Genomic DNA, 23,531 nt, shown 5'->3' with positions numbered 1-23,531 from the left:
AGTTACTGAGAATTACTCAGTGTTACTCACATCACAGGGGAACAGGTTCAATGTTATTGTGAATTGAAGCTGAGGGAATTGGGATGTGGCAGCAACAATTCAGCAGAACCCGCCGGCGGCGCGCGCTGCGCAGGCACGCGGCTGCTGTCGGTGACGCGGACACGGGCGCGCGCAGGGACGGTTGGGCGGTGCTGGCGGCGCGGGCACGAGCGGAGGCGGTGCTGTCCGAGTCAGTCCGGCCGCTCCGGGTCAGTCAGTGCGGCCGCTCCGGGTCAGTCAGTGCGGCCGCTCCGGGTCAGTCAGTCCGGCCGCTCCGGGTCAGTCAGTCCGGCCGCTCCGGGTCAGTCAGTCCGGCCGCTCCGGGTCAGTCAGTCCGGCCGCTCCGGGTCAGTCAGTCCGGCCGCTCCGGGTCAGTCCGGCCGCTCCGGGTCAGTCATTCCGGCCGCTCCGGGTCAGTCAGTCCGGCCGCTCCGGCCTCTCTCTGTCTGTGAGGCGCTGAGATGGCGGCGGCCAGGGCCTCGGGGCTGCTGCTGCTGCTGCTGATGGCCGTGCTGGGCCCGGGCCTGGAGCTGGCTGTGTGCCGCCCCCCCGGGCTGTCCCCCCGGCCCCCCGGGCTGTCCCCCCGCCCCCCCGGGCTGTCCCCCCGCCCCCCCGGGCTGTCCCCCCGGCCCCCCGGGCTGTCCCCCCGCCCCCCCGGGCTGTCCCCCCGCCCCCCCGGGCTGGCCCCCCGGCCCCCCGGGCTGTCCCCCCGGCCCCCCGGGCTGTCCCCCCGGCCGTGCCGGGCCCCCCAGCAGTGGGAGGGCCGGGTTGTGATGTTCCAGCTCCGCACGGGCCGCAACCGCCGGGCGCGGATCTCCTATGACGGCGGCGGGAAGAGACTGCGGCTGCTGGAGGAGAGGAAGGGGCACATCCCGTGCAAGAGGTGAGCCCCCCCCCCCCCCCAATAACCCCCTCTCCCCCCCCCCCCAATAACCCCCTCTCCCCCCCCCCCAATAACCCCCTCTCCCCCCCCTCCCAATAACCCCCTCTCCCCCCCCCCAATAACCCCCTCTCCCCCCCCCCCAATATTCCCCCTCTCTCCCCCCCCAATACCCCCCTCTCCCCCCCCCCCAATAACCCCCTCTCCCCCCCCCCCAATAACCCCCTCTCCCCCCCCCCCAATAACCCCCTCTCCCCCCCCCAATAACCCCCTCTCCCCCCCCCCAATAACCCCCTCCCACCCCCCCAATAACCCCCTCCCCCTCCCCCAATAACCCCCTCCCAAATAAACACCCCCCCGAAATCACCATCACCACCCCCCCGAAATCACCACCCCCCCCCCGAAATCACCACCCCGCGAGAAATCACCCCCCGAAATCACCCCACCAAAATCACCCCGCCCCCCGAAATCACCCCCTCCCCCACCGAAATCACCCCCTCCCCCACCGAAATCACCCCCCCACCGAAATCACCCCCCCAAAATCACCCCTTACCCCAAAATCACCTCCTCCCTCCCCCCGAAATCACCCCCTCTCCCCAAAATCACCCCCTCTCCCCAAAATCACCCCCTCCCCCCAAAATCACCCCCTCCTCCCAAAATCACCCCCTCCCCCCGGAATCACCCCCTCCCCCCGGAATCACCCCCTCCCCGACTGAAATCACCCCCCCCCACTGAAATCACCCCCCCCCCACTGAAATCACCCCCCCACTGAAATCACCCCCCCCAACTCACCCCACCCCAAATCACCCCCCCCCCCGAAATACACACACCCTTGAAATCGCCCCCAACCCCAAACTCAGCCCCCCGAACTAACCCCCACCGAAATAAACCCCCCACCAACCCCCTAACCCCAACTCAACCCCCCCAAACTCACCCCCCTCAACCCATCTCCTACACCACCCCCAAAAAACACAACCCAAGAACCTCCATCCCTCACACCATCCCCCTCACACCCACCCCAAAAAGACAACCACAACACTCCCCAAACACGCCCCCCTCACAACCCCACCTCCCCATCCCCTATGGACCCCTCCGTCTACCTCACCTACCCCCAAAAAATACATCCCTACACCCCCCAAACAGAACATCTCCCCCCCCCACATCTCACACCCCCTTGAGACCTCCCAGACACACCCTGAGGTGAGGAAGGGGCATACCCCCCTACCCCCCCCATACCCCCCCCCACAGACCCCATACCCCCCCCACAGACCCCATACCTCCCCACAGACCCCATACCCCCCCACAGACCCCATACCCCCCCCACAGACCCCATACCCCCCCACAGACCCCATACCCCCCCCACAGACCCCATACCTCCCCACAGACCCCATACCCCCCCACAGACCCCATACCCCCCCACAGACCCCATACCCCCCCCCACAGACCCCATACCCCCCCCACAGACCCCATACCCCCCACAGATCCCCTACCCCCCCCACAGACCCCATACCCCCCACACATACCCCCACAGACCCCATACCCCCCACAGACCCCATACCCCCCACACATACCCCCCACAGACCCCATACCCCCCACAGACCCCATACCCCCACACATACCCCCCACAGACCCCATACCCCCCACAGATCCCCTACCCCCCACAGACCCTCTGCCCCCCCCCCCAGACCCCTATTTATTATTAATGATATAGATGAGGATCAGAAGCCACATATCTAAATTTGCTGATGACATCGTGATCGGCTGCGCACATGGAAGCATAACAAAAGTGTTAAGATTAAGTGCATGGGCAAAACTGAATTTTAACATGAAATCCTTCACCTTGGATTGACAAAGGATAGGATGGTATACTGTCAAAATGTTGAAAAGCTAGTAATAGTCCGAGCACAAAGAAAATTAGGTGGGGTGTCCAGATACAGAGATCATTAAAAATGGCATGAAGGGAACAGAAAATAATCAAAACGATTAATGACTCTAGATAGAGGACTATGATTCCTGGGGGTCGAAGTCCTGTTTCAGCTATATAAAACCCTGGTTAGACCATACTGAAGGGTATATTGCCTTGGAGGGAGTGAATAGAATGTAGCCTAGACTTTCAGATGTTTAACTTACAGAGAGTTCACGCAAAGAAGGATTTAGAAAGTCAAAGATGATTTTATCAAAGTTTTGAAAATATTACAGGAAATAGAAAAAGACTAACTATTTTCACCAATTTAACAATGCTCCCAAGTCCAATACACTCCAAAACTAAATTAGAGCCTGACCTTTTGGGAGTTTAATTGGGAAACGTTTTTTCAGCCAAGGTGTCATAGAAATTTGGAATTCTCTTCTGCGAATCACAGTTAATGCTGGGTGTATTAATTTTTCAACTAAGACACGTGAGATATATGAAGTTAGGTTGCAAGTCATCTCACTGAAAGGCAAAACAGGCTGAAGGCACTAAATGATCTATTCCTGTTGCTATTGAAATGAAATGAAAATCGCTTATTGTCACAATTAAACTTCGAATGAAGTTACTGTGAACAGCCCCCAGTCGCCACATTCTGGCGCCTGTTCAGGGAGGCTGGTACAGGAATTGAACCGTGCTGCTGGCCTGCCTTGGGCTGCTTTCAAAGCCAGCGATTTAGCCCAGTGTGCTAAACCAGCCAATCCTCCCAGAGCAATCCCACAATTGTCTCATTCCTCCAGCATCCAGTACTTAAATGATTCTGGGGTCCTCCCACCCAGTGAGCCATTCCACATACTGATCACTGTTACTGTGTAAGGAGAATAATTCTGAAGTGGCATTTTTTGATATTAGTGGGAGGTGATGCATTTTGGTGTGAAGAATGATGAGAGACAATATGTGCTGAATAATAACATTTTCAAAGGGATTTGAAACAAACCTGTTGGGCTTTAACCTGGTGTTGTAAGACTTCTTACATTGCTCACCCTAGTCCAACGCTGGCATCTCCACATCATTTTCAAAGGGGTGCAAGAAGAGAGACATCTGGGGATGTTTTTTGTTCAAATGTTTGAAAGTGTCCGGGCCTTTTAACAGAGCTGTTGTTAACATGGAATCCTGGGTTTTATTGGTAGGGGCACTGAGTACAAAGGTCAGGAAAGTATGCTAAACCTGCATAGAACACTAGTTTGACCCTAGTACGTATATTAAGTCAAGTTTCAATTTATGAAGGCTTTGGACAGGTTATAAAAGAGATTTACTAGAATGGTTCCACGGATGAAGAATGACAGGTATGTGGAGAGACTGGAGAAGTTGAACTTGTTTACTTGAGGACATATATGACTAAGAGTTCCTTTGATAACGATGGTCAAAATCATGACTAGTTAGGGTGGCGCAGTGATTAGCACTGCTGCCTTACATCGCCGAGGACCCGGGTTCGATCCCGAACCCAGGTCACTGTCGAGTTTGCACATTCTCCCCATGTCTGCGTGGGCCTCACCCCCACAACCCAAAAGGTGTGTAGGGTAGATGGATTGGCCACGCTAATTTGCTCCTTAATTGGAACAAAAATAATTTGGTACTCTAATATTTTTTTAAAATCTTGACTAGTTTGGATAGACTAAATAAAGAGAAACTGTTTACAGTGGCTAAAGAGTCAAAATCCAAGGGCACATATTTAAAGTATTTGGCCAAAGAATCAGAGGCAACATGAGGAAACACGTGTATTATGCAATGAATGGTTAGGATTTGGAATGCACTACCAGCCTTCAAATGGAAATTGATTAATATTTGAAAGAGATAAATTGCAGGGACGTAGGACAAGTTGGACTAACTAATTTAGTCCTTGAAAGTGACACTGCAGATTTGACAGACTGATTAACTTCCTTCTGTGCTGTCATATTGTCTAATTGCATGAAGCTGTGCCTCTTTGTCCTATCTCAGTTTTAAAGTAATATTCTGGATTTACCACATCCATTCCTTCACCATTCTTGCTACCTCTAAGACAGTGTTTTTCAAACTTTTTTCTCGGCACCCACTTTGCCAACTGGCTGACCCACCACACCTTCACTTACCCTGCCTATCCTGAATCAAGGTGGTGTTTGGAACACTAAAGTTTCCTTGCTCCAGCCAATGGAGGGCAATAAAATCATCTAGTTTTCCTGTTATTAATCACTATCTGGTAGCCCCTGGTGCATTAAATTTCTGTCAACATTGAGTGAGGACAGGATCAGGCATGCCTGTGATGTCCTCCTGTCTTTAAACATTCACACATGAAGAATAGTTACTCATGAGAAATACTTGAGGGCCGCCAAAAATTGTGATTCTGCATTAATCGTTGGACACTGCCTCGAGGAAAGAAAGAAGTGAAGAAGACAGAGGAGAACAAAGAAGAGATGTCACTGGGAGAGAGCTAGATGTGGTTCTTGTAAATAAACCAGCCAGACCCAGAAATCTGAAGATGGTGATATGGAAATCTTGATTTATTATTGGCTGAAAAGCAATTCCATTTCTTGATGCACGTTTATTCATCTTCAAAGTATTAGAAACAAGTTAATCAACTTTGATGAATGCTGACATTAAAACTACCCCACAGCCAACTGGTAAGCTAACTATTCTGGTTGTCAGTAATCAGAGTGGACATTGAACAAAGTTTTTTCACATATTCAATCGTGATGTGCTCATGTCTCCCACCCAGAAGACATGCCATCGTAATCACTTTGTGGGGATTGATGTCTCCAATAATGTCACTCTTGCTGCAATGGCAGCCGATTCCCTCCCACTGAAGATGATTCCATGGTGTCGCTGACACTCACGTTGCTAACTCCTCTGCAGCAACCAATCTACAAGGGTGGCAGTTGTCTGTCCTATTCACATTGTAGCCACCTGGGGTGACCACTGCCCAAACACAAAATGGAAGATTGCAAGGAATGCAGGGAAAATGGACAGGTTGTAAAAAGCAAGCAGCTTGCAGAGTGCTTGTATATTTGGACTGCTGCAGAAACCAGTTTTGGCTGTTGCAGAAACCAGACAACACTATGAAAAGAAACAGTTAGCATATTAATGAGGCGATACCGGGTGATCCCCAGGCACAAATGAAACAAGTTAACACTAATCGATACATTCAATGGAAGGCCAGACTTTTCGGCGCCAAAGAAGCCCAAAACAATAAGTCCCAAGAACCGCCGCAGTGATCGAGATACTATCCCGTTATTGGGGAATTCAAATCAATCGATTGGGAGAGTATAGAGGGTCCGCCCAGGTGGGCGCAAGACCCTGAGAGGAGTATAAAACAGAGACCCCGACCCCAGCTCGCTCTCTCTGCCAGCCTTTCCTAGACCAGCTCTCTGCCAGCCTCTCCTTGACCAGCTAGCCCTCCCAGTAGAACACCGTTGCAGCAGAAGAACCTTGTGGAGGAGAGGTCTGGACAGCAGCCGCCAACAAGTAAGTGTCACAACGCACGCTACGGGAATAGACACTCCTGACCCCTTTAGACCATAACTACTGGAAGCCTGCGGACCCAGGACAAAGCTAGAAGCCGTTGTTCCCTGATCCGGCAGTCCCCTTGTCCAGATAAGTATTTGGCCTATTAGTGGTAGGATTAGCCTAGTCTTATAGTTTTATATGCATAATTAGTAGATTACTGTAATATAATAAACGTGTCTTGTTTGAACTTACTAATTGGTGTATGGTTTTATTGCTTTGAACTTGACCTTGAAACTTGTGGCGGTATCTTAACGATACCTGGCGACTCCAAAGCTAAGTAACAAAACAGAGCCAAATTGAGTGTTAAGCACACTCACCCAGAACGAGCAACAACATGGTGTGCAGAATGGACCCCCTGATGTTGAAACCTGGACGAGGTCCCTTTTTGGACACGACTTCCAGAGGGGCTTTTTAATTGACCACCTCCAAAAGATTGCTTCAACTCTCCTCTACAAACTCATCCTGATCCCCAATCCACCCAGGAAAATTCATGGTGACGTGAATTTTCAGAGGCAGGCATCTGTATTGGTAAACTTGATATGATTTCCAATTAGAATACTCAGTTAAAAGTTCTTACGCTTTGATTACAATGAGACAGGATTACAGAAAGCTGCTTTGAATAGAATTTTAACAAAACAACATGAAGAACAGTACTGAAGATCATAGACCGACGACACTTGCTCTGAGTCTTGAAGGGAAGCAGGGACAATCAATATTCCACGGCGTGATGCATGCTCTGCTTTCTGTTATCAGTCCAAAGTCTTATACAGCAATACCCGCTTTATAAGGTACTGCATGCACTGTACAATGTGTAATGGCTGAGAGTCTGTTATTGTAAGACAGTTAAAGAGCATGGAAATTTACAATAGTTCATAACAGCTCACCACAGGACATTTCACAGCCTTATGTTATCACTAATGCAAAAACTGCTATAAAAGAAGATCCAGAAACACTAATTCGCGCACACATACAGCCAATAAACACAATTGCTGGTGTGTCAGGGAATATATAAAATGGGTGTCAGTAAAGGCTTCCTGCAGTAGCTCAGATCTTGGGGAAGGTGGAAGTTTACCAAGTTGCCAAAGCACCGATAACCATTCCAAATTCAACCACGTCTGCTGAATGTCAGTCTTTAAAAACATTGCGTGTATGTTAGTACAATATTTCTCATCCTGATGGTGAGTTATATTGGGGGAGTGTTCTGGTTTTGTAAACCAATGGGACAGGATTGTGTGTGCACCATTCGTACAGTCAAGTCATTAATATTTGATGCAGTACAAAGATGTCAGTATTTGGAGATTGGCAAACAAGCTGAGTACCAAGAACATTTTCTGTCAAACTATAGAGAGGTTTTATTTGAGGCTTGTGCAAGTTCTTTTTACAATTCAGACAAACCAAATCCTTCTGATGGTTTTGTTTTGAAACTGAGATCAATTGTTGCATTGGAGCAGGGGAGTTCCAGTTTCAGTCTTATACTCACCAAGTTGGAGCCATTTAGAAACAGTCCCTGTCCCCAACACACAGGATAGACAGTGCGGCCATGTGCGCCTCTGAGCTTCATGTTGAGTCTTGTTAAATTATTGTTTTTAGAGGGGAGCAGCTTCTCCCTATGAATTACTGAATTGTTACTGAGCGCGGGTTCGACGACCCTTCTGACACATTGCTCCAAGATCTTCATAGAAATCCCTGAAAGACGGAAAACCCATATTTTTCTTGAACTTCCTCACAACCATTGCATGGAATAAAGTGTGACATTCCCAATGCCCTGGTTTATTTTGACATAGAAGAGACTTGAGAAGAAAATGGCTGTTTGAGATCCGATGACTGGCAAGACGGGTACATGGTATTTGAATGAATGAACCATACAGTAAGTACTGTATTCCTACATATTGCATTCCCCTCTGCCTTATTGAAAGCTGACAAAGTTGAAGGATGATAATATAATTTTGCTAAGTCTACTGAAGCTCTGAATTTACTATTAATCAGTCAAACAGTATCTCCTCCCCGATTACCAGACTCGACAATATCTGACTAACAGGTTGCTGCCAGACGTTTAAGTAGATGCTTCTGTGTTGAACGGCCATGATTGCACTAGTAATGTTTAACTGTGGGGTATGCATTTCCCGACCTAGAAGGATAATCAGATTTTAGGAAGGACTTGCAATTATTTTAGTACCATTAACCAAAAAAAGCCAATGAAGGTGCCAAATAATTTTGATATTTGTGGCTAAAGCTGTATGATGATCAATGGGGTGAACCACTGGGAGGAGGATAAAATAAAATAATTGCCATCTGCTGAATGCAGAAAAATGGGGGTTCTTTTAGCAATGTATATATCTTTTTTCCCCAGACCTCTGTTTCACACCACGAGACGGTACGTGTACTGAATGCAAAGCCACAAATTCCCAGCAACACTTTTGGGAATTTAGAAACATGGAATATAGGAGCAGGAGGGGGCTCCGCGATTCATCCAATTTAATAGCCTAATCCCGCTTTTCCCAATATCCTTTGATCCCCTTCAGTCTTAAGTGCGATATCTAACTGCTTCTTGAAAGCGTACTGTGGGCGGGATTCTCCGTTTCTGAGACTTAAGTGTTGACGCAAATAGAGAATCCAAGGACTTTCACGACAGAAAAATTGGCGCTGCACTTGCACTGATTCCAGTACTATTAAGGGGCTAGCACCGGCGCCACGTGGAACTCAATCGATATTCCACACTGATGTTGACAAGCTGCAGCTGCACATACACATTACACGCCTCACACACCATTCCAGCCAACAAGATGCCACAGGTTGTGCTGGAGAGCCCATACAGCTGATGGGTTGTCTGGGGCCAGAGGGCACCCAGGGGCATGCTCTGGGGGACACCTATACAACCCATGGCACCAGGTTCACAGTGGGCTGTTAGTGGTGTGCGCAGCTGCATGGCGTCTCTCAACTGGGTTATGGATAGTGGGGTGGTGTAAACGAAATCAGGCTCTTCCTGATCCGAGGACTTGTGCTGTGTGATGACCGGATTCATGGGAGTATGTGCTGCCTGTGCAGTCGGTGGTGCAGGTGCTTTCCTTTTTGGGGCATGGGAGGCTTGATTCTGATTTCCTGTATCCTCAACATATCTCTGGGTGCTTTCATTTAATTCTTGCCAAACGGGGGCACCTTTCTCATCTAAATTTTGTCCAAAGGTATACCTAAATCCATTCTGCACAGAAAGCAGTGACTGCAATTTGTCTATCTGTTGTCAGCATTTCGCGTGGTCTACTGTACTCTGTCTCTGTTCTGTTGTGGAGCTGTGGAGCGCTCGCAAAGCTGCTTTTAAATCCGCGCATTGACTCATCAACTGTGCTACCTGCTGTTCTGTCTCTTTTCGTACCAGGACTGCGCGCTGTGTATCTTGGTAGGCTTTATCATCCTGGGTCTGAAAGCTGCTAAGGTGAACTAAACAAGATTGGTGTGCACGTTTCACATCAGCAATCTCCTTATCTTTAGCTGCTAACTGTTCCCGGAGTTGCCCAATAATCTTTTCGCTTTCACTATTGTTTCCCTCATTCTTCTCGTCTTTCTCAACTAACTGTCTTCACAACCTCCTCTGTGCCAAACAGGACACTATTGGCTTTTGGACTTTCGCTACATTTTTATTGTGGACCTCACTTAGATCGTCCCACCAAGTTTGTCTTATGCTTCCTGGACCTGACTCATCATTTGCCCAAAAATTGAACCATCCTTTCCCCTTTAAATATTTCCTCAACTCTTCCTCCCATCTGGGACATTGCTCTGCTCTGTTGGTCACTGTGACCTCGGGTTCCTGTGGGTTCATTAGACGTTCCATCGCTTTAGTGGCCATTGCTTCTAATATCTCTTTTGCTCTACCTCTAATATCTCTTGCTCTACTTTTAACTTCTCTTTCCCTACCTTTAATTTGGGACAGGGGAAGAAGGCGGCAATTCAAACAGCGGGTATGGCCGAAGCTATTTCCCGGTTCACAATTCTCTCGACAGTTTGACACAATGCCAGCGAATTTACCTTACTTTCCCTGTTAGGTACGCATGCAGGTTAGTATACACTTCCAAAATTCGTTTTTTTGGTCGATATGGTGCTTGCACTTGTGGTTCTTTCTCTTTCTCGCAATTGGGTTTAAAGTTTGTGGGTTCTCTCGGAGTGACAAAGTCACTTCTAATCGAGGCCCTTCAGAGTACGCCAATAATGTTGCCCCGGGCCACAATGGGTTGCCGATGGAGTTTTATAAAAGGTTTGGAGAGGACCTGGGGCCATTGCAGGTGAGGGTGTATAATGAGGCTGGGCTGTGGGGGGGGGGGGGGGGGGGGGCTCCTCAGTACACTATCGCAGGCGTCCATCTCCCTGATACTGAAGCACGGTAAGGATCCGGAGCAGTTTGGGTCCTACCTTCCGATATTGTTGAATGTGGATGCTAAGGTGTTGGCTTCGCAAATTGAGGACTGTGCCCTGGGAGTAATAGGTGAGGAGCAGATGGTGTTTGTGAAAGGGACACAGTTGTTGGCAAATGTGAGGGGGTTGCTTAACGTGGTTATGATGCCCCCAGAGGGGCAGGAAGTGGCAGTGATGATGGACGCAGAGAATACTTTCGACTGGATGGAGTGGAAGCTGCTGGGGCGGTATGGGTTTGGGCAGGGGTTTGTGGACTGGGTCCGGTTGCTGTACAAGGCACTGGTCACAAGTGTGCAGACGAACCGGGTGAGCTCGGGATATTTTGGGTTGCACCATGGGATGAGGCAGGGGTGCCTGCCCGCCCTGTTGCTTTTTGCCTTGGCGATAGAGCCACTGGCAATGGTGCTTAGAGCATTGGGGGACTGGAGAGAGATTGTGCGGGGGAGTCGGCGAGTACTTGGTTTTGCTGTACACGGACGACCTGTTATATATTTCAGACCTATTGGGAGGCATTTTCTGCATCATGGGAGGAAGTACTTGAGAGGTTGGCCATGAGACACATTAACTCCATACTCCAGAATGCCTTGATCCACAACAATTCCCATACCGCCACAACCAATCCACAGCAGACGCCGTCTTCCAGGCCCTACACTCATCCTTGGAGCATCGTGACAACAAGGACTCCCTACATCAGACTCCTATTCATTGACTACAGTTCCACCTGTAACACCATAATCCCAACCAAGCTCCTATCAAAGCTCCAAAACCTAGAACATGGCTCCTTCCTCTGCAACTGGGTCTTCGACTTCCTGACCCATAGACCACAATCAGTAAGGATAAACAACAACACTTCCTCCACGATAGTCCTCAATACTGGGGCCCCGCAAGGCTAGGTACTTAGTCCCTCCCTGTACACACACGACTGCGTGCAAAATATGGCTCCAATTCCATCTACAGGTTTGCTGATGACACGACCGGAGTGGGTTGGGTCTCGAACAACGATGAGTCAGAGTACAGAGAGGAGATAGGGAACCTAGTGGAGTGGTGTAACAATAACAATCTCTCCCTGAATGTTAACAAAACCAAAGAGCCAATCATTGACTTCAGGAAGCAAAGTACTGTACACCCCTGTCTGCATCAATGGTGCCAAGGTGGAGATGGTTGACAGCTTCAAATTCCTAAGTGCGCACATCACCAACAATCTGCCCTGGTCCACCCACGTTGACGCTATGACTAAAAAAGCACAACAGCGCCTACACTTTGTCAGGAAACTAAACAAATTCGGCATGTCCACATTGGCTCTTGCCATCTTTTACAGATGCACCATAGAAAGCATCCTATCTGGCTGCATCACAGCCTGGTATGGCAACTGCTCGGCCCAGGACTGTAAGAAACCACAGAGAGTCGTGAACACAGCCCACTTCATCACACAAACCCACCTGTCATCCATTGACTTTGTCGACATCTCCCGCTGCCGTGGGAAAGCGGGCAGCATAATCAAAGACCCCTCTCACCGGGTTATTCTCTCTTCCAACCCCTTTCATCGTGCAGAAGATATAAAAATCTGAGAACACGCACTAACAGATTCAAAAACAGCTTCTTCCCCACTGTTATCCGACTCCTGAATGACCCTCTTAGGGACTGACCTGATATCTTCATACATCATCTTTACTGAGTAGTACTACACTCCGTATGCTTCACCCGATGCCTGTGTCTATGTTTTTACATTGTCTATTTATCGTATGTCCTATGTTTTTCATGTATGAAACGATCTGCCTGGACTGTACACAGAACAATACTTTTCACTGTATCTCAGTACACGTGATAATAAATCAAATCCAACTCACTGATTCAGCCTTAGAACATAACCAGGAATGATGTGGAGATGCCAGCGTTGGACTGGGGTGAGCACAGTAAGATGTCTTACAACACCAGGTTAAAGTCCAACATGTTTGTTTCAAATCGCTTGCTTCGGAGCACTGCTCCTTCCTCAAGTGAATGAGGTTCACCTGAGAAGGAGCAGTGCTCCAAAAGCTAGTGGTTTGAAACAAACATGTTGGACCTTAACCTGCTGTTGTAAGACTTCTTACTATAACCAGGAATGGGATTGAACTGGTGACAGGGGACCAGTTTTTGTGGCAACAGTTAAAGACTATGGTTTTGGTCTTTCTAATATTGCATATTATAAAAGACTATCAGATAGTCAGGCTGACACCACCGAGACAATGGAGGAGCTGAGGAACATCAGAAATGTATGAAAGTTCTTTCTTTGCAAAGTTACAAAGATCTGGTTCTGTTATATTCCATTCTTTCATTCCTTACAGATTTTATGAATACATTTATCTATATAAAAATTCAGTCCTTTTCAAGATTGAGCAAGTGACAAAGCAGTGCACCAAACTACCCCTCGTTCAGGCATGGGATCCATATGACATCCCTGACAACTCAACCTATGAAGATGAATACAATATTGGTGGGCCTGGAGACCAGATAAAGGTCCAAGAATGGTCAGATAGGAAACCTGCTCGTAAATGTAAGTAGCATGCATTTTGTACCATTGCAATAAAGTTTTACGGCTCGGTCTGTTTTATACAACACAGAAGCAGGAAAGGTCCAATAGTTTTGTGGTGTAGTAGCAGAGTGGTAATTAATCCAGAAGCCAGGAGCTATGAGTTCAAATCTCACTCCAGCAGCTGTATGTTTAATTTCAATTAATAATTAAGTCAGAAATCATTGTAATGATTACCATGTAACTACTGAATTGTCGTTAAAACTCATCTCATTCATTAATGCCTTTTAGAAAAGGAAGTATTTTTCTTAAGTGACTCTAGACTCCCAGCAATGACCCTTAACTGCTGCCTGGAAAGGCCTATCAAGCTACTCTTGTATTCAAGATGGTGGCTGAACATCAGCTTCTCAAAGGCAGTTGAGGACGGGCAACAGATGTGCTTTCCAGTGATTTACACACCAATGAATTATTATTTTTTTTTTAAAGTTGTTGAGGTGGGGCAGCACGGTGGCGCAGTGGTTAGCACTGTTGCCTCACGGCGCCGTGGACCCGGGTTCGATCCCGGCCCCGAGTCACTGTCTGTGTGGAGTTTGCACGTTCTCCCCGTGTCTGTGTTGGTCTCACCCCCAGTAACCAAAGATGAACAGGGTAGGTGGATTGGCCATCCTAAATTGCCCCTTAATTGGAACAAATAAAGAATTGGCTCCTCTAAAAAAAAAAAGTTGTTGAGTTATGAACTTCTTGGCCAGCATTCTCCATTTGGGAGACTAAGGGCGGGATTCTACGTTCTTTGCCTCCTTCCTGTTTTGAATAAAGGTGTTACATTGGCAGTTTTCCAATCCTCTGGGACTTTTCCAGAATTTAAGGATTATTGGAGGATTACTAGCACCGCATCCACTATCTCCGTAGCTACTTCCTTTAATACCCTGGGATGGAACCAATGAAGTTCAGAGGACTTATCGGCCTTTAACCGATAGATAAGAGCGAACAAGTGGATTTGGTATATTTGGAACGCTTTGAATAAGGTCCCACACAAGAGGTTAACAAACAAAATTAGAGCACAGAAGATCGGGGTACTCTACTTACCCAGGTCCTGTGAGGGAGCGGTGCTAACCACTGTGCCAATATTTTATTGAGCTTTTAAATTCCATTATCTGCCTTGTTGGGAGTCGAACCCAGGTCCCCAGAGCATTTCCCTGGACCTCTAGATTACTCTTCAAGTGACAATACCACTATGCCACCGCCCTCCCAGTCAAGCTACTAAAGAATATTATGGCTTAAATCTTCCCAGCTCTCGGGCAATGTAACTGGGGTCACCCCAAAGATGCAATGGCGGAACCCCGCCTACCCCACCACAACCTGATGTTCCAAAGTAAGATTTGCCTGGCAAGTATTTGGCAATTGCCCTGCATCTGAAAATGTAATTTAAATTGTAAACCCCGGTTCCAACTGTATTACATCAATAGTTATCCATAAATAAGTTAGAAGAATTAAAACCCTCTCTAACGTCTGAGTAAGTACTGTCCAGACACCCCCCCCCCCCCCCCCCCCGCCCTCCCTCATGGGTCTCCCCACCTTCACGGTACTCCATCCACTCCCTGACATCTCTCCTCCGCTCCTACCACTCCACTCCATAAGGCCCAATTCCCGACTCCCCCACCCCCCAAATTAAGGCCCATCTCCCGAGGGGGGGGGGGGGGGTACTGACCTGATCAGTGCTGTACAAAAGCAGTGGCACTGGACTGAAGGCTTCAGACACGTGCTGCACTACGCAGTTCGTTATTGTACAGCCAAAGAGAAAATGCTGGAAAATCTCAGCAGGTCTGCCAGCATCTGTAGGAAGAGAAAAGAGCTAACGTTTCGAGTTCAGGTGACCCTTTGTCAAATCTAAAAGACTTAGAAAGTGGTTAATTAATATTAATACTGTGGGGTGAGGGAATGAAAGACGAGTCATAGCCACAGAAACCAAGAGGAAAGAGTGCTAATGGCCACAGAAACCAAGGGAACAGTGTGCTAAAGGCCACAGAAACCAAGGGAACAGTGTGCTAAAGGCCACAGAAACCAAGGGAACAGAGTGCTAAAGGCCACAGAAACCAAGGGAACAGAGTGCTAATGGCAGTCCCCAGAGAGAACAAAAGATGTGAAAGGCCAAACAACAGAGAAACTAACATCAGAGTGTAAACTGTGACAGGTGTAGATATGGGGGGAGGGGAATAGGAAGCAAAGCGGAGAAAAGGTAAAGAAAGGGGGCAAAGATGGGGAGGGAATATATATAAATAAAGACAAGAAAGAAAGAAATGGTAAGACAGTTAAAATGAAATGGGATGAAAACAAAGGGGGTGGGGTAGAGCTAATCATCTGAAGTTGTTGAATTTGTTGAGACCGGAAGGCTGTAGCGTGCCTAACCGGAAGATGAGATGCTGTTCCTCCAGTTTGCGTTGAAGGGAACATTGCAGCAGGTCAAGGACAGACATGTGGGCATGGGAGCTGGGTCTTGTCTTAAAATGGCAAGCAACAGGAAGGTCGGGGTCCTGAATGTGCACAGACCGAAGATACTCAGCAAAGCGATCACCCAGTCTGGTTTGGTCTCGGTATAGAGGAGACCAGATTGGGACCAGCAAATGTAGTAGACCAAATTGATAAAGGTGAAAGTGAGACGCTGCTTAACCTGGAATGAGTGTTTTGGGCCTGGGATGAAAAGCATGGAAGTGGTAAAGGGGCGGGTGTTACACCTTCTGCGATTGCATGGGAAGGTGCCATGGGTGATGGCAGAGGTGTTGGTATGGTGGAAGAGTGGGACTAGATTATCTTGGAGGGAACGGCCTCTGAGGAATGCTGACAGAGGGAGTGAAGAGAAGATGTGTTTGGTGGTGGCATCACGCTGGAGTTGGCGAAAATGGCGGAGGATTATGCTTTGCATACGGAGGCTGGTGGGGTGAAATATGAGAATGAAAGGGAACTTATCCTTGTTCTGGGAGGGAGGGGAGGGGGCGAGGGTAGTAGCACCAGAGATGGACCGCACACTGTTGAGGGCCCTGTCAACAACTTGAGGTGGGAAATCACGGTTGAGGCAGAAGGAATATTAATGGATAGTCTATTGCCGGAAATGGAGACAGAAAGGTTAACGAAGAGAAGGCACTGAGATGGACCAGGTGAAACTGATGGAGGGGTGGAAATTGGAAGCAAAGTTGATGAATTGTTCCAGTTCTGGACGAGAGCATGAAACGGCACTAAAATAGTCATTGATATATCGGTAAAGGAGTTATGGGAGGGGACCGGGGTAGGCCTGGAACAAGGAATGTTCCACATACCCCATAAAAAGGCAAGGTTATTGTTCAGCTTGTAGTAGCCTTTCCGAATCCTGAAACATATTCACATTTCTTTATTTGTGCTTTTTTCACAGTTGAACAATGGGTTGGCGTTTACACAGTTAAGGATTGCTATCCGGTGCAAGAGACGTACACCGAGAGCTACAACGTAACAACGTCCACACGATTTTTTGATCTGCAGCTAGGGATCCGTGACCCATCTGTGTTCACCCCACCCAGCACCTGCCAGGTAGCCAGCCCAGAGGAGATGAGCAATGACTGCTCATAATAGGTTCTGGCTTAGGAAACACAACATTAGTTAGCAATTCCACCTGCCACCGACAAACTTTTCTGTAAAGGGGGGGAAAAAACAGTTGTCGCCTCCTTTTGGTGCCTGAGGGAGCTGACAGTTCACTTCCCTCTGTGGGAGTTCAGTTCCTCTGTATCCAACTAATTCTGCTAATTGATGTGTTACTTCCGGGGGGGGGATAAGTTACTGCTTAGATCTTCTGTAGTTGTTGTGTAAACGTGCCTTGGGGCTAGGCATGTTACAGGTGAATGCATGGCTAAACTTGTTAATTATCTGTCACCTATTAACAAAACTGCCGGAAACCTCGACAAGTTACTCAATGTAGTTGTCTCTTTTTGAGTTCTTGGACAAGTATTAAACCCACGGAAAAATAACAGGTTAGAAATATTCCTAAAATAAAAGTAAAATCCTGTAGATGCTGGAGTGTTGAAAAGCAACAACAGATCTGGCAGCATCTGTGCAGAGAGTTTGTATTACGCTGAATGTGACTCCAATGAGTCATATTCTCAAAACATTAGCTGTTCCGCTCTCCACAGATGCTGCCAGATCTGCTGAGCCTCCTTTCTAACAATTTCTGTACAACTAGTTATATCTCATTATTCACAGATGAATGAACATAAATAGAAAATGCTTGAGATTTTATTATAACATGTATTACAAGCGCCATTTTAACATTTAGAAAGGGTAAAGCTATAATTCAAGCAGCAATTTGCCTTTTACCTCGAGGGACGAATTAAATCTCTTGTCTGGCCTTTTTCTTGCTTAGAGGCAAAGTGATATTGAGTTGATTTTCAATATAAAAATTGCTTTGCAGCCTGAATGCTCTGCAGTGATTAACTATTAAAAAGGGGGAAATTTGTGTGACACTGTTTCAAGTGGTGCTTTGCAGATTTGACTATTTCCCCAGAATGCACAGTCCTTGAGCTACTGTCTGAATTGATGCAAATCTTCAGCGATGTTACATGAATGAATTTCCAATAAGGATACATTTGTTTGTGAGTTGAATAATGCGTGCAATAAGTTCTTTCTGTATTTAATAGGGTTCAGTGTATATGTAAATTTTATGTAATTAGAAGCGAAAATTAAAGATTTCCTCAAAATTATGGCTGGTTCTCTGTGTAGACACATTTCTGCAGTATAAGCAAATATTTAGAATTTAAATAATGTTGTGCACATTTAGCATACTGAACACACATCTCCCAGCAGGCAGTTTTTATTCTTGGCTTGCCATGAATTGATATTGAATTCACATCTCTCCATCTAGTAAATTGCCCTAAAATAACACAAGAAATCGGAGCAGGAAGGAGACCATTTGGCCCTTCGAGCCTGATCTGATGCTCAATGTGATCGTGGCTGATCTAGGTTTCAACTCTGCCACCCTGCACGGTCCCGACATCCTTTGATTCCATGAGAGACCAAAGATCTTAAATGTATTGAACAATGCAGCTTCCACAACCTTCTGGGCAGAGAATAATTTACACTCATCTCAGTCCTAAATTATCAGAGCCTTATCCCGAGACTCTGTCCCCATGTTTTAGATTCCTCAACCAACGGAAACAATTCCTCTGTCTACCCTATCAATCCCCTTCAGAATCGTGGAAGTATCAACGAGATTGTCACTCATTCTTCTAAATTCGCGAAAAAAGTGACCCAATTTGCTTATTGAAAATCCCCTTTTCCCAGGGATCAATTCAGTGAATCATTGCTGTGCCACCGCCAATGCAAGTATATCTTTTAAATATGGACAGCAAAACTACACATGGTACTCTATATGTAATCTCATCAAAACCTTGCACAACTCTAGCAAGACTTATCTATTCTTATACTCGTAGCTCCTTGCAATAAAGGCCAACATGTCCTTTGTCTTCCTAATTGCTGATGTACCTGTATGTTATCTTTTTGCACATTCATGTTGGATGCCGGACCAGACCGGGTGCACCGAGTTTTTTTTTAAAACGCACCTTGTAGTAATCCACGGGAGGCAGGTGTTCCGTCACCACACCAATATTTATTTACAATAACGATATTACAGGAGCAGCTACAAACGGTGCTGCTAGCAGTCCAGTCAACTTAAGACTGCTCACAAAGCCTACACAGGTGATTATATGGGCCCCCTCAATGAGCTATCATTGAGGGAGCTCATACTCCAATTGGCCAACCAATAAAGCCAATTGGAGTTCATTACACCCCCCCCCCAAGGTCCGAGGAATTCCTGCCAGCTGGCATTCCTCTGAGCTTCTTCCTGATCCTCATGTCTGGGTCTGTCACCTCTGTGTCGTCCGCCAGGTCGTTCTCTGAAGTGGGCAGGGTGTACCTTATAGGTACCCGTGTTTTCCTTGACGGCCTCCTTGGAAGTTGTTCTTCCTCCTCCTCGGGGAGAGGTGTCGCGGCGGCCTTGTCGAGTGTGTCCATCTCCGACTCTGATGACTGGATGACGGGGTCTGGAGAAATTGCTTGGGGCTGAGGTGTGGGTATCCTTTCCATCTGGGCTATCCCAGCTTGAGGCGGTCCTGCTTCGCCTGCCTCCAGGTGTGGTTCCGCTGCCCTTATTTAGTCGAGGTGTTTCTTCAGCACCTTACCTCCTATTGCAACCTCATAGGATATGGGCCCTGTTTGGGACTCTACCGTGCCTTTGACCCACGTTGGTCCATTCCCATAATTCTTGACCCAAACCGGTGCCCCCACTTGGAAATGTCTCTGCTGCCACTATTATCATGCCCCCTGCGTTGGGCCTCCTGTTGTTTCTCCACTTTCCCCGTTAAATTTGGGAAAAGGAGACTCAGCCTCGTTCGCAGCCGCCTTCCCATTAAGAGTTCAGCTGGCGGTATGCCCGTTGTGGAATGCGGTGTGGTCCTGTAATCAAACAGCCAGCGGGAGAGCTTTGTGTCTATTGACACTGCCGGCTGCTTTTCAAGTCCCGCTTTAAGTGTCTGGACCGCTCTCTCTGCCAGGCCGTTGGTCGCTGGATGGTAAGGGGCCGTTTTGATGTGACGGACTCCGTTTTCCTTCAGGAATTTTCCAAATTCCCCACTTGTGAATGCCATTCCGTTGTCCGACACCAATACCTCCGGAAGTCCATGTGATGCAAACGAGGCCCTGAGCTTTTCAATTGTCGATGCTGTGCTTGCCGTGTTTACCCGGTGGATGTCCAACCATTTGGAGTGGGCGTCCACTATCACCAAAAACATTGAGCCCATGGGGGCCGGCATGGTCAATATGCAGGCGGGTCCGCGGTCTGCCTGGCCATTCCCACGGGTGCAATGGCACCGCTGGTGGCACTCTTTGCCCCTGTTGGCACTCCTGGCACCGACGTACCAAGGCTGCTATGTCTGTGTCCAAACCTGGCCACCAAACGTAGCTTCGAGCCAGCATCTTCATTTTAGACACCCCTGGGTGTCCGTGATGTAACTCAGTTTTTTTTTAATAAATTTAGATTAGCCAATTATGTTTTCCAATTAAGGGGCAATTTAGCATGGCCAATCCACCTACTCTGCACATTTTTTTTGGGTTGTGGGGGCGAAACCCACGCAAACACGGGGAGAACGTGCAAACTCCACACGGACAGTGACCCAGAGCCGGGATCGAACCTGGGACCTCAGCGCCGTGAGGCGGTTGTGCTAACCACTAGGCCACCGTGCTGCCCTGATGTAACTCAGTTAAGATTGCCTGACGGCCCTGAGCTGGGACTATTACCCGGGCTCCCCATAATAGGATACCGTCTTCTACGGTTATTTGGTCCCTTCTGCTCCAGTATGGGTGCATCTGGGGCTCCACTGGTCTTTCCAGTTCCCCTGTTAGCAGTAAATGCTTCATCTTGGCTAAAACTGGGTCTTTTTGCGTCCACAACCGAATATGTGGTGCGTCTACTGGTAGGGTGTCCAAAAAATTTAGTCATTACTGTCTCCTCTACTTTTGGTATTTGCGGCGGAGTGTCCGGGAGGGGAAGTCTGCTCAAAGCATCTGCATGTGCTACTTGCGTTCCCGGTCTGTGCTCCAGAACGTATCTATATGCCGCCAGTAGCAACGCCCAGCGTTGGATTCTAGCTGATGCAATCGGGGGTATTGACTTGTCTTCTCTTAATAACCCTAATAACGGCTTATGGTCCGTCACTATGGTGAATTTCCGCCCGTACAGATACTGGTGAAATTTTTTTACTGCGAATATCACCGCCAGTCCTTCCTTCTCGATTTGGGCGTACTTCCTCTCAGCCATCGCCAAGGTCCTCGAAGCATAGGCTATTGGCCGTTCTTCCCCATTCCTTCCTCTATGGGCTAAGACGGCTCCTACCCCGTAGGGGGATGCATCACAAGTGACCACCAACTCCTTCCTTGGGTCATAATGCTCTCGGACATTTTCGGATGACAGCTGTTCCTTAATGTCCCTAAATGCTCGGTTTTGGTGGGTGGACCATTTCCATTCTTGCCCCTTTTTTAGTAGCTGGCGGAAGGGTTCTAGGATGGATGACCTATTTTCAATAAAGTTTCCATAATAGGTTACCAACCCTAGAAATGATCGTAACTCCTGGACCGTGGTGGGAGCTGGGGCTTCTTTTATTGCCCTTACTCTGTCTTCTAATGGATGTAAGCCTGACTCGTCTACTTTATATCCCAGGTACGTCACTTGTGGGGCCAGAAAAACACATTTTTCCCTTTTTAGCCGTACGCCTGCCTTTGCAAAACGCCTGAGCACTTCCTCCAGGTTCCTCAAGTGTTCCCTGTTTGTCCTACCCGTGATTAAGACATCGTCCAAATAAATCGCCACCTGCGGTAGTCCCTGCAGAATATTTTCCATCGTACGCTGGAATATAGCGCAGGCTGATGACACTCCGAAAGGTAGCCTAGTATAACGAAAAAGGCCCTTCAGGGTGTTGATCGTAGCGAACTTCTGGGAGCCCTTGTCCAGTTTTAACTGCAGGTAGGCGTGGCTCATGTCTAGTTTCATGAACAAAAGCCCACCTGCCAATTTGGCATATAGGTCGTCTATTTTCGGGATTGGGTATTTGTCCAACAGTGCGTATTTGTTTACTGTCTGTTTGAAATCTCCACAGAGACGTATCGAGCCGTCTGGCTTCAAAATTGGTACCACCGGCGCTGCCCATTCCGAGAACTGTACTGATCTGATAATGCCGTCGCGCCGTAACCTTTCTATTTCATCATCTACTTTCTTCCTTAATGCAAAAGGTACCGGCCTGGCCTTACAAAATTTCGGAAGGGCTTCTGGGTCCACGTGCAAAGTTGCTTTGGCGCCTATGATTTCCCCCAAACCTTCCTGGAAGACCTCCGGGTATTTTTGGAGTACTCCACTCAACTGCCCGCTTCCACTCTGGAAAATTTTCATCCAATCTAATTTTAGGTCTTTCAGCCAGTTCCGTCCAATTAAGCTCGGTCCGGAGCCCTCTACTATCGTCAACGGTAATCTGAGCAATTGTTTCTCATATTCCACAGGTACATGAGTCGTGCCTAGAACTTCCAGGGCTTCCGTACGAAAAAAATTTTTGAAAAACATGATACTTTTCAAGAGAGTCTGTGCAAGTACGAAGACGTTTTTCCAAATGAACTGGGCTGGATACAAGGAATCAAGGCCACAATCTGTGGCAAGGCTGAAATCTATGTCAAAATTCTTGCTCTGTCCCATACACTCTACATCAGAAAGTCGAGGCTGAATTGAGAATCATGAGGCCAGTATCATTCTCCTAATGGGCGGCTCCTATTGTCCTCATGGTAAAACCTGACCCCCACCATCTGTGGTGATTACAAACTCACCATAAAGCAATTGGCCTATTTTGACAGGTATCCCAGGTTTATGGTAAGGATATACAACAACATCACCTCCAAAATAGTCCTCAATACCAGGACCCTGCAAGGCTGCTTGCTTAGGCCCCTACTATACTCCCTATACACACACGACTGCGTGGCAAAATTTAGCTCCACTTCCATCTACAGGTTTGCTGATGACACGACCGGAGTGGGTTGGGTCTCGAACAACAATGAGTCAGAGTACAGGATGGAGATAGAGAACCTAGTGGAGTGGTGTAACAACAACAATCTCTCCCTCAGTGCCAGCAAAAGTAAAGAGCTGGTCATTGACTTAAGGATGCAAAGTACTGTAAACACTCCTGTCAGCATCAACAGGGCTGATGTGGAGATGGTTGACAGCTTCAAATTCCCAGGTGTGCACATCACCAACAACCTGTCCTGGTCCACCCATGTCGACGCTACGACCAAGAAAGCATAACAGCGCCTATACTTCCTCAGGAAATTTGGCGTGTCCACGTTAACTCTTACCAACTTTTACAGATGCACCATAAATAGCATCCTATCTGGCTGCCTTACAGCCTGGTATGGCAACTGCTCGGCCAATGACCGTAAGAAACTACAGAATTGTGAATACAGCCCAGTCCATCACACAAACCCACCTCCCATCCATTGACTCTGTCTACACCTCCACTTCCTTGGGAAAGTGGGCAGCATAATCAAAGACCCCTCCCACCCAGGTTATTCACTCTTCCATCGGGCAGAAGATACAAAAATCTGAGAACATGCACTAACAAGTTCAAAAACTGCTTCTTCCCCGCTGTTACCAGACCTCTTAATGACCCTCTTATGGACTGAACTGGTCTCTTCACACATCATTG

At 47.8% G+C, this 23,531-nt stretch overlaps 2 protein-coding genes across 4 annotated transcripts in view; one reads left to right on the top strand and one right to left on the bottom strand.

Annotated features, from left to right (window-relative positions):
- Positions 1-15,059, bottom strand: part of LOC119972873 (secreted frizzled-related protein 4-like) — a 79,445-nt gene extending 64,386 nt beyond the window's left edge. Inside the window, exon 1 of one of the 3 annotated variants that reach the window (XM_038810398.1) lies at positions 14,987-15,059. The gene's annotated coding sequence lies outside the window, so the exon portion shown is untranslated. Of the gene's footprint in view, positions 1-3,822; positions 3,910-14,986 lie in introns of those variants that run through there. The other 2 variants (XM_038810399.1, XM_038810397.1) reach the window with 2 other exon arrangements.
- Positions 735-17,999, top strand: epdr1 (ependymin related 1; the record flags this gene model as incomplete). Its single annotated transcript, XM_038810401.1, has 3 exons — positions 735-922; positions 13,094-13,302; positions 16,682-17,999. Coding segments are annotated over 3 exons (591 nt in total), but the record flags the coding sequence as incomplete, so codon positions are not given.
- Positions 18,000-23,531: the final 5,532 nt, after the last annotated feature.

Source organism: Scyliorhinus canicula, chromosome 10 (genome assembly GCF_902713615.1).
Source record: "Scyliorhinus canicula chromosome 10, sScyCan1.1, whole genome shotgun sequence".
In the NCBI taxonomy this organism is placed as follows: Eukaryota; Metazoa; Chordata; class Chondrichthyes; order Carcharhiniformes; family Scyliorhinidae; genus Scyliorhinus; species Scyliorhinus canicula.
Note: the sequence above shows the minus strand (reverse complement) of the source record. Positions and strands in the feature narration are given on the sequence as shown.